Source organism: Balaenoptera acutorostrata, chromosome 7 (assembly GCF_949987535.1).
Source record: "Balaenoptera acutorostrata chromosome 7, mBalAcu1.1, whole genome shotgun sequence".
Taxonomy (NCBI): Eukaryota; Metazoa; Chordata; class Mammalia; order Artiodactyla; family Balaenopteridae; genus Balaenoptera; species Balaenoptera acutorostrata.
In genome coordinates, this window is record NC_080070.1 from 7,926,451 (window position 1) to 7,943,268 (window position 16,818).

Here is a 16,818-nt window from a genome sequence, read left to right on the forward strand (position 1 = left end):
ATTATTAAGCTTCTCTCTTATTTAGTGAGTGATTCTCCAGCTTGGCTACATATTAGAATCACCTGGGGAGGTTGTACATCTCTGGACATCTCAACCGGAGTGCCTGATTTAATTGGTCAGGGGTGCAGCCTGGATATTGGGGCTTTTAAAAGCTCCCTAGGTAATTTGAAAGTGCATCTGAGATTGAGAGGAGTGCTTTCAGACTTGATGGGCACATGATAAGTCACAGGGGAATCTTGCTGAGATGTAGATGCCGATTCCCTGAGTCTGGGGCCTGGGATTTGCATTTCTAACAAGCTTCCAGGTGATACTCATACTGCTGGTGGAGGATCACACTTTCCAAGGCACCAGATGAAACAGATCTACTTCCAAATGTCCTCTATTCAAACCAGGACTAATGAGCTCTCACCTTTATTTTCTTCCCTCAGGTACCTATACAGACTTAAGTAACATGATTTATAGCTAGAAATGGCATTTTTGTGTATGCTCTGTTGTTTTGTTTCTGAATATCTGATAGTGAGGATCTTAGTCAGACATGAAAGATTATCTAAAAAAGCAAAACCCCCAAATCAAAATTCAGAATGATGAACTTAGGCTCACAGAAACTAGGGTGCAATTGCTGATGTGGGGACGCACTAAGAACCCCAGAGCTGGGATGAAGATTATTTCAAACTGATGACATTTGGGATTCAACAGATGCAGAGAGAAATCTTTTTGGAACTTCCTTATCTGACTAAACATAGAAACTTCTGAGAAATGAGACCATAAATCCCCTTTTTTTCTAGGAGGCTTTTAGGTCCCAGGAAGGAGGCCAAGAGCAAACCTACCCTAAATCACCCTTTCCAGGGGAGTTTTAAGGCCGTGAAAAAGACAAAGACCACTCACACAGGCATGAACAAACATAATCACAAACTTTCTTATCTCCTGTTTTTTCTTTTAGAAACCCATTTGTTCTTCCCAAAGGCCTTTTATCCTCTCTTCTTTTTCTCTACTAAGAAAGGTATATAAGCCTCTAACTTTTACCACTATTGAGCTACTTCTTTTGTAAGCTTCCATATGCATACAAATAAACTTCTTCTCCTGTTATCTGCCTTTTATGAGTTTAATTTGCAGGCCCCCATTGCATGAACTTAAGCGCCTAGAGGAAAAGTTTTTCCTCCTAGACACTAAGCCACTGGAGGCTGATATTAAGTAACCTTCCCTTATGTCTATTTCTTTCTTTGTCCCCTGTTCATCCCCCAACCCCCATTCTCTCTCATTTTCCCATTCACCTGAAAGAAAAAAAAATAAAACCATGTTATCTAACTGGACAGCTACATGTAAAAGAATGAAATTAGAACATTCCCTAACACCATACACAAACATAAACTCAAAATGGATTAAAGACCTAAATGTTAAGGCCAGACACTATCAAACTCTTAGAGGAAAACATAGGCAGAACACTCTATGACATAAATCACAGCAAGATCCTTTTTGACCCACCTCCTAGAGAAATGGAAATAAAAACAAAATAAACAAATGGGACCTAATGAAACTTCAAAGCTTTTGCACAGCAAAGGAAACCATAAACAAGATGAAAAGACAACCCTCAGAATGGGAGAAAATATTTGCAAATGAAGCAACTGACAAAGGATTAATCTCCAAAATTTATAAGCAGCTCATGCAGCTCAATATAAAAAAAACAAACAACACAACCCAAAAATGGGTAGAACACCTAAATAGACATTTCTCCAAAGAAGATATTCAGATTGACAACAAACACATGAAAGAATGCTCAACATCATTAATCATTAGAGAAATGCAAATCAAAACTACAATGAGATATCATCTCACACCAGTCAGAATGGCCATCATCAAAAAATCTAGAAACAATAAATGCTGGAGAGGGTGTGGAGAAAAGGGAACCCTCTTGCACTGTTGGTGGGAATGTAAATTGATATAGCCACTATGGAGAACAGTATGGAGGTTCCTTAAAAAAACTAAAAATAGAACTACCATACGACCCAGCAATCCCACTACTGGGCATATACCCTGAGAAAACCATAATTCAAAAAGAGTCATGTACCATAATGCTCACTGCAGCTCTATTTACAATAGCCAGGACATGGAAGCAACCTAAGTGTCCATCGACAGATGAATGGATAAAGAAGATGTGGCACATATATACAATGGAATATTACTCAGCCATAAAAGAAACAAAATTGAGTTATTTGTAGTGAGGTGGATGGACCTAGAGTCTGTCATACAGAGTGAAGTAAGTCAGAAAGAGAAAAACAAATACCGTATGCTAACACATATATACGGAATCTAAAAAAAAAAAAAAAAAAGGTCATGAAGAACCTAGGAGCAGCACGGGAATAAAGACACAGACCTACTAGAAAATGGACTTGAGGACACGGGGAGGGGGAAGGGTAAGCTGGGACAAAGTGAGAGAGTGGCATGGACATATATACACTACCAAACGTAAAATAGAGAGCTAGTGGGAAGCAGTACACATAGTACAGGGAGATCAGCTGGGTGCTTTGTGACCACCTAGGGGGTGGGATAGAGAGGGTGGGAGGGAGATGCAAGAGGTAGGGGATATGGGGATATATGTATACGTACAGCTGATTCACTTTGTTATAAAGCAGAAACTAACACACCATTGAAAAGCAATTATACTCCAATAAAGATGTTAAAAAAAAATCATGTTATCTAAACAAGCCTTCTATGTCATAGCTCATAAGCTCTTTTCTGTTCTTTTAATAAAGTTCGTGAGACAGATACACATTTCTTTATAAGCATTTACCCATTACGGAAATTAACTTGGAATTCCAATCATGGAATAAATTATGATGATGAGATTGATACAGCAACTGGTCAACACCAGGTAAGAACTTTCTGTCCAAGTACAAGTGGAAATTTTCTGTAAATGGACCTATGTTATATAGTACAGGCCTACCATAATACCTGGATTGTAGGCTTTTGATTTGAACATTGAATAATAACAGAATGTTCCCTATATACATTATTACATCAGTCAAAAGAATGAAATTGTCATGTATAAAGCATGATTTTTAAAAAATAAATGAACTCAAACTTTGGCCCATACACTTGTATCTCACAGACCATCAAGCAAATAATTTGCTAATTAAGGCAGAATGAATATGAACTCCTATTGGCCCACAGTAGCATCTAGAGGCTTTTGAAACTGATTTCTTGGCAGCTGACTTGGACCACACACACTGATGGCCTCAAGCAGTGAGAACCTCTAGCAGCAAGGAACCTGCGTATTTCAAAGATTAGGCTTTGTCTCCATCCACCCTGGCACCTGGAGGAATCTATCTGAGAAATCTCTGTTCCTCTGCAGCCCTGGAAGTGCTTTTTCTCGCCTCCTAACTTCACTCCTACTTTTCGTCTTTCAGCACTAGGACTGCTTTCCTTTGTTCAAGCCATCTCATGAGGAAAAACCAGCCCGCTGTGTCATCCTAACAACTTCATAAAAGGCAGTTCTTTATAAGTACCCTGGGCACACATCATCACCCTCATCATGTTACAGGACCCCATGTGTGAGGAATGAAGAGGATTGTTTAGTCTGTAAATTGGCTATTCTGACAAGGGGGCAATTACGGCTTCTTTTCGAAGCTTCACAAAGTTTTGCGGGCAAATCCTGGCAAGAATCCACGATGACGAGAGCTTCACGGGAGCTGATAAATACTGTGTCCGGGGCTGGAATATATGTAAAGCAATCAAACACACGATGTTTCCATGATGAACTGTTACTAACTAGAAATTAGGGTCGGGGAGGATTTGGGAGCCTTTACTACTGGACATTCAAACATCATAGCAAATTGTGTCGAATAATAACCACTTTGTTAGTATTATTGCAGCTAAACTTTTGTACAGCTTGCTCCATGTCTGTGACTGTGCTGAGTGTTTTAAATCCATCGTCTTGCATGGAATTCCCTGAGTTAGGTCTTATTATCTCCATTTCAGAGGTGGGGAAACTGAGGAATGAGATTAAGACACTTGCTGGGGAGAGGCAGTGATGGTATCGAACCCAGGGCTCCCCCCTCGTCCCCTTCCTGTCTTTGGCAACAGCAAAGTCAGACGTTGCTTTGGAGATCCATCGGATGGTAGGTTTGGAGGTGTTTTAGAGATCACGCCCCACTTCATACCTTGTGGGTGAAAAAGCAAAGGCTTGGAGAGGTTACCCGAGTAGCCTGATGTCAGTCTGGATAGAGTGAGGAGGGGGACTTACAGGCTCCCCACCACTCGGGGTCCTGTGGACACTGAATCTGCATCCAGTTAATTTCACAGCCAACAGCTGCATCCTTTTAGCGCTGTGATTTCAAATGACAAGTCTTATCACCTGCAGAAGTGGAGCTAAATCCACGGAGCTTTCTAAGCCTAAATGCACCGCTAAAACCTGGAAGGCTGTGGGATTATATGTACAAATACAGTGTCGGGAGATGAATCTCTGTATGGTTTTAGGCAATCTTTTGATATCAAAACTTGGACAGTGGGGCTGCTAGGCAGCTGAGTCACAAAGGCAAAAGCGAGGAAGTGATCTGACCAGATCATCCGACAGTCACGTTGCAGACATTGGTTTAGATATCTCATCATTTCACTTAAATGCAGAAGAGTCAATAATTCCTATATTCCTTCCCTTCGACTTATTTACTTCTGGCCCTGAGCATGAATACGGCTGTACCTTTTGAGCCCTTGACGTGCTAAGAACTCTGTGCTTACACATTCCTTCGTTCCCTTAATCCTCCAACTACATCACCGGCGATGGTCTGCTATTAACTCCATTTTACAGGTGAGGAAACTGAGGCGTAAAGAAATAAAGCATCCCACCCAAGACAGTGCTTTAGACTTTACCTGAATCCAGGTGGTCTAAGTGCCAGGGGTCGGTGGCAGACGACATGGGTGACAGGGTGAGCGGGGAGGCCCCGCAGTTGGACTCTACCAGCTCGCCCTGGACGTGCACGTGAGCTGAGGTGTTTGTTTGCCTCAAGGCTGCCTTGAGAGGGGCGATCTGGTTGAACTGGACTCTGGAGAGGCACCCAGTGAATCCCGGGGTGTTGTACTTGTGAATCTCTTGGTCAATCTTCCCTGTTTCTAAAAGAAAAAGAGAAAGTAAAGATCGTATCCCACTCACTGTATCACAGCTGTAATACACAACTCCCCTTTGAATGTTTGTCTTCAAATCTTCCTCTTAGGTTTCAGTTTAAGATACTGTGTTCTTTTAGGTGAAAAATTAATGACCTGATAAGGCTTTAGGGCTGGAGGCTTCACTTTAAAAGAGCCTTCTGTGTTGCTAGAGAACATGGTGAGGAGAGTAAGACTATACTTGGGAAAATGAAACACGTTCCTAATCACCTTCCAGATACTTGAGATATTGCCGACACTAACAACACTCGCTTGGTTCTGACTGACTTTTCTCCCCTTTTCTGATGCTTCAGTGACCCTCATATACATTGAACAGCCCTCCCAGCCCTCCTGGTAGATGATGGTTTCATTTTGTGCCTCTTATTTTCTTCTTTAGAATTCTTTATTTAAAAAAGAAAAGAGAAGAAAAGAAAAAGCGTTCCCATAGCCTATAATGGGGCATTTCCTTTCCTTAGAATCCAATCCCCTGGGAATTCTGGGGTTTCCAGAATCTCAGCTAGCCTCAGATGGGCATTTTGGAAGTCAGGAAACTTTCCCAACTCAATCACAAACATACATATGCATTTAAGAATCACCACCTGGGGCTTCCCTGGTGGCGCAGTGGTTGAGAGTCTGCCTGCCAATGCAGGGGACGCGGGTTCCAGCCCTGGTCTGGGAAGATCCCACATGCCGCGGAGCAACTAGGCCCGTGAGCCACAACTACTGAGCCTGCGCGTCTGGAGCCTGTGCTCCCCAACAAGAGAGGCCGTGACAGTGAGAGGCCCGCACACCGCAATGAAGAGTGGACCCCACTTGCCGCAACTAGAGAAAGACCTCGCACAGAAATGAAGACCCAACACAGCCAAAAATAAATAAATAAATAAATAAAATTAAAAAAAAAAAGAATCACCACCTGCCCCAAACCTGTAGTCAGCATCTTCTTCCTAAACAACATTCAAATCAGGGGTGAGTCTGGGTGGAGGCATTTCCAAAGCACTGTTTTGATTACTATAAACACACATTGTCATACCAGTTATATCAGCAAAAGCAAGTGTCTTCTTGACCGCAGCCCTGGGTTTTAGAATCTACCTAGAACAAACGACTGCTGAAGGAGTCCTAGACCCTCCTGATGCATGGTTCCCACCAGTGCGGCTCCTGGACCAGCATTAGAGTCACCTGGGAAAGCGTTAGAAGCGCACGGGGCGGGGCCCAGCAATCTGTGTGTTGCAAACCCTCCAGGTGGTCCTGACACCGCTAAGGTTTAAGAACTACTGCTATAGGCAATAATGATGCAGGGCTACAAACTCAGGGGATGGGCGAATGGCACTCCAGAGAAGAGCACAGCACGTGTATTCTGGGTGGGAGATTATGTTAACATGATGATGACCTTGTAAATACAAGGACCAGGAGGTAAGACATTTACCCTTCTGCTTGAACTGTGAAAAACAAAGACTTTGGAAAACAGGGGGCTAGCTACTTCTTTGAAAAGTTGGATTCTAACTGGGGAACTAATACAGGTGAAATAGTCTTGTATAAAAATTTACTCCCCATTAATTAAAGAATAGATCAGTGGAGAAGGGAGCTTTTAGGTCTTGGGGGCAGAAGAAATGAATGTACTGATTATTCATCACACTAAAAAAAATGTGTCATGACTGACCTGTACTAGTCCCATGTGAAGTTTGATTAACAGAGAGCTATGACGATGGGGATGATGAAGAATGGTAATTCTGGGGATTCTAATAGGGTCTTACTTAGACAAGTACGTAAAGAAATTTTAATTGATGGTTCTCCATATTTTTCTCCTGCAGTAAATTTCAGCCTGTGACTTTGAGCTAAAGCACATCCCATTTAGGATGGGGAGGTAGGATGCACCTGCCACCGAGTACAGAAACCCTGCCGTCAGGATGTATCCTGAGGCTTCCATGACGACCAGGAAGAGGCTCTGGTCCCACTGACACCTGCGCTGGCTTGTTCCCCTCTTCCTCCCTTGCCTTTTCCTCAATGACTGCAGGCTACTCAATGATTCACTCTTTGTCTCCTTATCTAATATCAGAACCCCTTGTACGTTCACCAACTTGCCTCCCATGCACACACTTCCAGTATTCGGTTTCCATCCCCTCCCTCCAGTGATCTGCCTTCCCTCGAAACACCCTCAGGCCAAGGAGACTCGGGATGACTCTGATCCCAGCACGGGGAGGAGGACCTCAGTTCCTTGCTGTCCTGAATTCCTATCTGGCTTCACTGGTGGTGGAGGCACCAGAACAAATAGCCACTTGGGGGCAGGAAACTGGGGACACCTCAGCTCCATCAGCTGCTTCTTGCGCATAAAAGGAGAGTCCTTTTTAGCCTGTCTAGCTTTGGAGGAGGGCTCCAGAAGGAAGCTTCTGGGGCTGGTGGCTACTGCCATCTTGTGGGACTTCAGGTCAGGTCAGTTCGATTCAATTCACTTCATCGCAGGAATTGGGTGCGTGCAGCAGTATTAGGAAGGTAGACAAATACAGGGGTTTACCCAGAGCAGCTCACAGCCTCGCTAGGAAACAAGCATACAAACAACCAACTAACATGGCTGAACACAAGCTGTCCAGTAACAAGAGTTAGTATTTGTTGAACCATTAAAATGTGCTAGTTGTCTTAGACAAACTGGATATTTAATTCCTAGAACAACCCTTGGAGGCGGGAGCATTTATTATCCCTCTGTAACATGTGAGGAAATGAGGCTTAAGATCCGTCGGCTGTTGAGGCCAGGCACACTGACCCCAGGCCTCCTAACCCCTACAATGTTCCTAGCTAAGAAACAAAACTTATGTTTGGTAAACTTACTATTATTTTTTAAAAATTAATTAATCAGTTAATTTTGGCTGCGCCAGGTCTTAGTTGAGGCATGTGGACTTCTTAGTTGCGGCATGCATGCGGGATCTAGTTCCCCGACCTGGGATCGAACCCGGGCCCCCTGCATTGGGAGCATGGAGTCTTACCCACTGGACCGCCGGGGAAGTCCCCTGGTAAAATTATTAAAGTCTATGGTAAACCAGGGAAGCAGGTTTGCATGGGGTTCTGCAAAGCACTTCAGGAGGGGTAACACTACAACTAGGTTTTTTTTTTTGTAAGAACACTTAACATAAGATTTACCCTCTTAACAAATGTTTACATAACAAATACAGTGTATTGTTAACTACAGACACTCTGGGACTTATCCTTCTTGCATAAGGGAAAGTTTGTACCTTTCACCAATGCCCCCCAATGCCCCTCCCCCCAACCCCTGGAAACCATGATTCTACTCTCGGCTTCTATGAGTTTGACGATTTTAGGTGCCTGACATAAGTGGGATCATGTAGTATTTATTCTTCCGTGTCTGGTTTATTTCACTTAGCATAATGTCCTCCAAGTTCATCCATGTTGTAGCAAATGGCAGGATTTCCTTCTTTTTTAAGGCTGAATAATATTCCATTGTATGTGTATACTATATTTTCTTTATCCATTCACCTGTCAATGGGCATTTAGGTTGTTTCCATGTCTTGGCTATTGTAAATAATGCTGCAGTGAACATGGGAGTGCAGATACCTCTTTGAGATCTTGATTTCAATTCTCTGGTGTACATACCCAGAAGTGGAATTGCTGGATCACGTGGTAGTTCTATTTTTAATTTTTTGAAAAACTTCCATACAATTTTCCACAGTGGCTACACCATTCCACATTCCCACCAATTTCTCCATCCTCACCAATGCTTGTTGTCTTTTGTAGAACTAGGTTTTGCGGATGAAAGGAAAGAGAACTCCAGGCTGAGTTTGTCAGGAGGTTTTTGTGGGAGTCAGATGGGGTCAGAGCTCAAGGCCAGATTGGGAAGGGCCTTGAACACCATGTTAAGATGTCTGTATTTCAGTAGGAAACTCAAAGATATTTAAGCTGCAGAGGATGATTGTGGGAACCGTATTGGAAAGATAATTCTAGAGGAGCACAGCAATCTGCTCTGAGCAGGCGATCTCATTGGCCCCTCAGGGCCCTGCAAGCTCCCTGGGTGAAGACAGGGAGGGATTCTTCTTTTTGCTGCAGGGCTGAGGCAGAGTTAGGCTGTGGATAAAGCGCCTTGTTCGTCACCAGCATCCTCTTGTCTTTTGCGCAGCCATTGTAGAATCTATAGAGAATCCGTTTTGAGTTTGGTTCCTCTGCTAGAGATTTGGGTAGGAAACTTCTGACTCTGGCTGCATTTCATACGGTCCCTGACACAGTTTTCTAAACTTTAAGTCGGGCCGGCTTTCCAATCACACCACAGAAAACGAACAGTTTCAAAGCTGTATTTATCTGAGGGTTCCCAATTTAATGCGGGGTCCCCCCTTCTTAAAGAGCTGTCCTCCCATGAGTGTTTCCCCCTGAAGTGGCCCCCAAAGAGGGATTACAGACACAAGGCAGATGGCCAGAGGGGAGCCCCAGGAAGGGGGTTCTGATGAGGACCAGGGACCAGAGGAACGGCGGGAAGCAGGGGCTCTGAGGCTCCCGCCGGGGCGGGGTTGCCAGGAGCGTTGGTGGAAACGTCCGCTAAGTGGGCAGAGGCTGGGGGCTGGGCTGCAAGGACTGCCCTGGGGGCTGAACTGCTGCACTTTTCCCTTCTCTTAGCAGCTTGTTCACTCAGCTCACGCTCTTCTTTACCCCAGTGTTTCAACTGCTGTTCCTTTCCTGAAAGGCGGCTAGGTCACAAAAACAAGGGTCCTGATGCCCAGGAGAGCAGACCGATAGTTCCAAACCTGGACAGTGTTCCAAATCCAGTTGATGTGTCCCTAAAGACTCTTGGCTGAGACCCATTCCCTGGGGACCACAAATGCAACAGACACTCTGGCCTCTTCAGGGCCAGATGGTTCCAACTCTGGACCATGTGATAATAATAATATTAAAAGCTTCCACGATAAACCAAAATTGGTACATGTGTGAGGTACTGTGTTTAGTACACTTTATGCAGTATTTCACTGTTTCCTAACAACCCTCTGAGCTAAAAAGGATTATCCCCACTTCACAGATGGGAAAACTGAGGCTTAGAGGAGTTAATAACTGAATGAACATTTATGTTTCATAAAAAAAACAGAGAAGTCAAGTGTTTTATATTCTCAATTTCTCTCTGAAAAACAGACTATATTATGTTGCTTTTACATTCATTTGGATTTTTGGCATTTCTCTTCAGGGACTCTTCATAAAAATGGCACAGTGAGGTTTTGTTTTGTTTTTAAAAAATTTAAATGGCTATTAGAGTCTGCTTTAAGACCATGTTTCATTAGTGACTGAGCCAATAATAAAGATTTTTAAAAGTGCTGTGAACTGATGTCAAAGCTTTGCCTGCAGCATCAGTTAAAGCACCAGCAAGTGCTGTAAACACTTGTGTGCAATAAAAATCTATACTTCTTAAGAACATCTAACAAATAACAGTAAAGCTATTTAGTGCATTTGAGCTCATTAAAAGTAAATTACGTTAATCTGTAAAATTGATTGCACTGATCTCATACTGAAACCACATATCAAGATATGATTTACTGTAAGAAACTACTTTCTGCGTGGAGATGTCTTGGCCGAGGTGTAATCTGGGGAAAGCCTGCTCTAAAGCATGCAAATTTCAGAAATGCAGTACAGTCACTTCTGAAATTAAATTCTCAAGCTGTCATTAGTACTTTAACGTCTTATTATTCATAGTGATATGGGTTATAGAAAATAGCCCACTTAAAATACTGATGCAATTCTGGGTGAAAGCTTAAAATGAAATGCTCATGACAATACTTTTAAGGAGGATGCAGCAATTTACACTGGCAATGCATTAGCATGCTTTCCGGGCTCATTCTTACTAAATGGCTGAATACTGAGTGACAGGCAGGGGAGTTGTGAGAAATGAGAAGAGAAAAGAGCACTTGAGTAAGGAACGTGGGGAGAATGAAGCCAGCCCAGTCGAGGACCCCATTGTGCCAGGGCCTCGTGGACACCCAGGAGCCTCTTCAGCGACGGGGCAGACATTCAGATGCTGACTCACAAAGAGATTTCTCATTTCCCTTTGAGACTACTCAAACTCACCGATATAGTCTTCTTGTGTATCCCATAGGATCTATTCATCAGCTGATTTTTACGTTTTACACTTCTTAGAATATTCTATCAATATTCCTTTCTTGGGGGGAATGTGATATTATGAAATATGAAATTTCACCATAAACTTAACTTCTTACTGTTTATGAAACAGAGCCAAGAGATCTTAGAATGTCAATGAGACCTGAGCTGAGACTTTTTATAAGGCTCTGTTGCATGCCCCGCACTGTGCTGGGGGCTGGGGGATTCAGCCTCTTAGAATCTGTGGGATCAGAACGGGGTGGCAGACCTCACCTTTGCTCAGCAGAGGCCATGGGCACAACTGGCCCGAAGCATCGTCCCTCCTCTATTCCTGCCCTCAGCTCTCGGGGAGAGTATGTCCCACCAGTGGCACTGGAGGCGGCTGTAGGTTATTCACAGACTGGACGTTAAATAACATCCAATCTCAGGGTGACGAAGTTATTTCCTTCTCAATTTTCTTTCAGTCCTTCAAAGAAAGCGTCTCGGGCTGGCTCTGGTTGGGACTGGACTGTCTTTTCCACCACCTCAATCCCTGCTGCGTTCCCTTTTTAACAAAGAACGGACCTGGACCCTTCTGCAGGCAGCAGTACGGAACCGCATATTGTTTTCATAGAATATATTTTTTATCACTGCCTTATCGTTACAGCAAGTGCTACTGGTATTTCATTTTATGGTCGCATTACAAAATTTCCTCTGAACATAAACATTCTCCTTTTAGCATAGATTTATTTAAGTAAAAATGGTGAGTCCATTTAAAGAAAAGTATTAAGTAAATAACAGTAAAGGAGGTAACCAGAAATGGAAAATATGTAACTGAAAATGGCAAAAATTGTATCGTGGTCCTCAAATTACTCTTCTTCGGGGAATGTTGTTGTGGAAGAACTTGGTCCGTCTCTGCACCCCTTGGTTTTCAGCCTTAGGGGCCTCGTTCCATTCAGATGGAAATCCATCTTCCTCCCTAATAGCTGTGATCCTCCATCACTTTAGAACACAGGGGTCCCCAGCCCTTCAAAAGAAGAGCTCCGAATGGCTTCCTCCCAGGTCCTGTTCCCGGCTCTGACTACCTGGCCCAGGGGTGGTCATTTCCTCCCCATATGGGCCAGAAACCTGAACTTGTGCCTCTACTAGATTTGCAGTTTCCTTGAGAGCTGAGACAATGTTGCTCACTCAGTCCCTGTGTCCACGGAGTGTCTACAATAGCACCTGGCCGGTGAGTGCATGCTGACCACCCCGGAAACTGTACATTAAGCGTCTGTCATGCAGAGCCTGCTTGAGGGAGGGCCGAGCACTCTGGAAGTTTAGGCACAGCAACGTTCACTGGGGGCAGAGTTTGTCAGCCTCATGTGGTAAAGAGCTGTGAAATGTGGCCTTGAAAGAGGAAGGGGAAGTAGCAGCTTTAGATCCCATAGATCATTATATATTTACTTCCAGAAGTACTATTACCTGGAGATCTGTCCATCTCACTGAAAATGCACTCATCTTTGAAAATACTGTCATGTGGCTCTTAAACTGATACATCTATTAATGCTGAATATCCATTGCTACATAAACCTCGGGCCTCCGGCATGGAGCAGGGGTTATATGCGACCTAACGAAATGAGTAGGGAGTGGGTTTGAAATCACTGCTGGGCTGAAGATTTAAATAATTCTTGGAAAAGTAGACCGAAATGAGATTGGTGAGTAGTCACCTGATGTAGACTTGAAAACATGACCAGGGTCCTGCTGGGCTGGCAACCATCCTAAGCTGCGACTCTCAGGGTTATTGCTGAGCATCTGAGTAGCCGATGTGGGTAAGGAGGGTGGCTACAAGTCTCCCATTTGGCCATAGTTGTATGAACGGGAGCCTGAATGGGTTCCAGAATTTATTATTCCCAGAATAAATAAATGGGAAGTAACCATAACCAAAAGAAACCAAAAAACAAACAAAAACAAACAAAAAAACAAACAACAACAAAAAACCAAACCCCAAAACCCCAACCAAAAAAGCCAAGAGCATTAATCTAAAATAGCAAAACAAAACCAAATAAACCTCATTCCTCAATTCTAACATGATCAAATGATAAACACCAGGCAGGGCCCTGAAATGTTGGAATCTAGGTTCAATGTCAGCTCTTGCTCTTATGGGCAAAATTTTCTGATCAGTGACGTCTTGCTGACCAGCTGCCTTTCAGAAGATGAACAACTAGAATTAAATCCATATACATAGCTGATGTATAAATTACACACTCTGACATTTTATTAATCCCTGAAAGAAAGACATTAATGAAATTTCATTGTATCTATTATATGCTTTTCTCTTTTATGAAGGAAGGCGGGACTAAAATATGCAGGTGTAATTTAAATAGCTCTTGACCTGTGACATATGCTAACTCAATTACAAAGCGGCAAGCTGCTGGAAGAAGCAGAATCTTCTTGTCCTTCTACATTGTCTGTGCTGTGTTTTAATTTGTAAATCCTTTCCCAAGGATTGAGAAAACAAGATTGTATTTTTTTCTGAAACATCAATAAAAAGAGATGTCTTAATGTGAAGATGCTAGATTATACTGTTTTGCAAAAAGAAAAGTATTACACTTTTATTTGTATAAACCGATCACAGTACCTGAGCTTTTGGGGATATATCTATATATCTATATATAGATATAGGTTAAAATTGTCATCCCCATTCCTAAAATCTAGTCTGAAAACTTCAAACTTATTATGATTGCTGGATAATATAATATAGTTGTGATTTCAATACACAGGGAAGGATATGATCCCTGTTAAAAAACAGAAGACCCAAGATGGAGTCACTTATGCTAAGCTCCAGGTCACCAAACTGAGACTTAATCTCAGTTTCAGCTCTCCCAGCAATGAAACCTTAAACCAGTCCATCAGGAATCACCTGATCAGCACTAGTTAGGTAATCTGTCTGACTGACCCCTGACACCCCCTAAAGGAAAGTAACTTTGAAATAACCAACCTGTCTTTTTGCCAGTATAACTTCAGTGTTCCTATTCCTTTCTGCCTATAAAAAGACTTTCATTTTGAACAGATCCTTGGAGCTTCTTTTTATCTGCTAGATTGGATGTTGCCTGGTTCAAATCAAGTTTTGCTCAAAAAAACTCTTAAAGTTTTTAATATGCCTCAGTTTATCTTTTAAAATCCCTTAGCTGTGTCCAAAACACCAGACATTTGGCACCATACAGAGTTCACACATCTGAAATATGGATTTCCCTCTTTTCCCTGAATGTTTCAAGTTGTCAGACATGAGACAGGAAGCCTCGTGCCCCTCTTCTGCAGCCTCAGGTGCCCTGCTTACTCGCATGATTTTTCAGGGCGAAGACTAACAGGGTCTGCTGAAAGTAGCAAGACCTTTCAGAAAAATGGATGTATCCGTCAGTCAAACCACAGAGCTGGGTGCTGTGATTTACTCCATTAGAAATTCAGGTTGGATTTTACCTCTCAAAGTCTTGGTAAATATAAGCTACGTGTCCCACCTATTTGCTATTGGAGAACAGAACACACATGTATCGTCTGAATGTCCCATGAGCTGGAAGTGACAAACCTGATTCTTACTCACTGGGTTTTATTCCACTTTTCCTTTTGCGTTTTAACTTGTAAGCAGCAGAAATAGAATCCTGTGTACAAAATGACCAAATTGTATGCCCTGCTTTTGCTAAACCTTTTTTTTTTTAAGGCTTTGGAAAGCCCTAAACTGTAACCAATACTATATACGGAGACTGAGATTCAGCTCTTAAGTCTCTTCCTTAATTCTTCTCCCAACCATTGAAGAGTATTCAGCTAAGACCAGCCCACGGTCAGCTGAAGCTAACTCCCTGGGAAGCAGGGGAATTTGGGGCAATGGGAAAAGGAGGAGAGGAGGGTGCTGACCTCATACACGTCACGAGCAGCATAAACAAGTACAGGCTGGGCTTCCTTGGTGGCAGTGGTTGAGAATCTGCCTGCCGATGCAGGGGACACGGGTTCGAGCCCTGGGCTGGGAAGACCCCACATGCCGCGGAGCAATTGGGCCCGTGAGCCACAACTACTGAGCCTGCGTGTCTGGAGCCTGTGCTCCGCAACAAGAGAGGTCGCAATAGTGAGAGGCCCGAGCACCGCGATGAAGAGTGGCCCCCGCTCGCCGCAACTGGAGAAAGCCCTCGCACAGAAATGAAGACCCAACACAGCCAAAAATAATAAATAAATAAATAAATGAATGAATGAAAAGAAAGATCTCCTTCAACAAGCTCCACTTAAAAAAAAAAAAAAAAGAAGTACAGGCTAGGAAAAGCACAGGAATATTTTGAAAAACAAAATTTGTATTTTCCAAATAATGTCAAATTGAATGATTCAGTAAAATAAAAAGTGGTTTCCTTCCTTAGTTCTCACTTGTATTGTAATTCTTACCCCAGGAGGCCACTAAAACTATCTTACCGAAGAGAAAAAAATCCTTCAAGGATTAAGATTGCGGGACAGCATAAACGGGAAAGCATTAAGAAACAGACACTGGGGCGGGGGTGGAACGCACTGGAGTTCCCAACAACGAGACTGTTAGGAACACACAGAATGAGAGAGGAGCACTGTGGCCAGACGTGCACTGGAGGGGGGGGTCCCCTCAGTTCGCTCACCACGTTGTATAATTCACATAAGGATTCACATCTTGGGGCCCTGACTTATGAAATGCTGTCCAGAAGACAGAGCCTAAATGCTGTGAGGCAGAACCCCGAACTAGACTGGATCAGCACACGAATCTGCACGCTACAACTGTAACCACGCTGGATGCCACGGGGTCCAGACCCGGATGCCGGAGTCCAGATGTGGCCTGGCAGGCGTGGGCATATCCAAGTGTGCTTCTCCCTCAGCACCTTTTTCTCTCCTGTTCCTCTAAACCCAACTCCCTTCTTGTCAGCTTGGAGTAACAGCCCACTAGGTAGGGGAACATGGGCAGAGGGATCTCGTGACATTTTCATGGTCAAGGCAGATCTGTGTGGGCTCCTGACAGTAAGAGTAGTATTTTAAAGGTAGACGAGACGAACTGTGGGTAGAATTTGATCAATGGTGGATGTTAGCTTCAAGGGAGAATTTTAGGGGTAGGACTCCAGGCTGGCGTTTTATTACTATGGCAGTTTGGATAAGGACATCCATGGCACATTGACCAATGTGTCACATGGCATCTAGTGGAAAGGCGTATCTCTACATGAGATGGCAGGATCACGAGCCAAAGGGACATTGAGGGGCTGAAACGATTGCCTGGATTCAACCAGAGAAGTTTAGCAGAAACAAGTACTTAATCTCTAAAGCTGGAAATACTGCCCTCCCCCCATCACCTTCAATGTCAAGTTGGACAGGACACACCTGATGACAGCACACACCCTCCCCCTTCCCTCCCCGACCCCAGCCCCAACAGGACGAGGGTATTTTAATTATAAGTGGTCTAGGAGTTAGGAGTGAGATGGGGCCGAGTCAGGGAAAGGATGGAGGGTAGATTCTAGTCTAGGAGGTGTTTCTGAGACTGTCCCTGCTGTGGTCAGAGGCAGCCCAGAGAGGTGCTGAGCTCAGGGCAGATCGCTCTGAACCAGGCAGCAATAATAAGCTAGGGTGTGTACAGCGGAGGCCACCACTCTTGAAACC

The 16,818-nt window shown here is 43.6% G+C and overlaps 1 protein-coding gene across 1 annotated transcript in view; it reads right to left on the reverse strand.

Moving 5' to 3' along the window:
* CNTNAP2 (contactin associated protein 2) overlaps positions 1–16,818 on the reverse strand; it is a 1,523,154-nt gene that overhangs the window by 33,266 nt on the left and 1,473,070 nt on the right. The window contains exon 22 of the mRNA XM_057550506.1: positions 4,864–5,103. Within this exon, the coding sequence (XP_057406489.1) occupies positions 4,864–5,103 (240 nt within the window). The remainder of the gene's footprint in view (positions 1–4,863; positions 5,104–16,818) is intronic.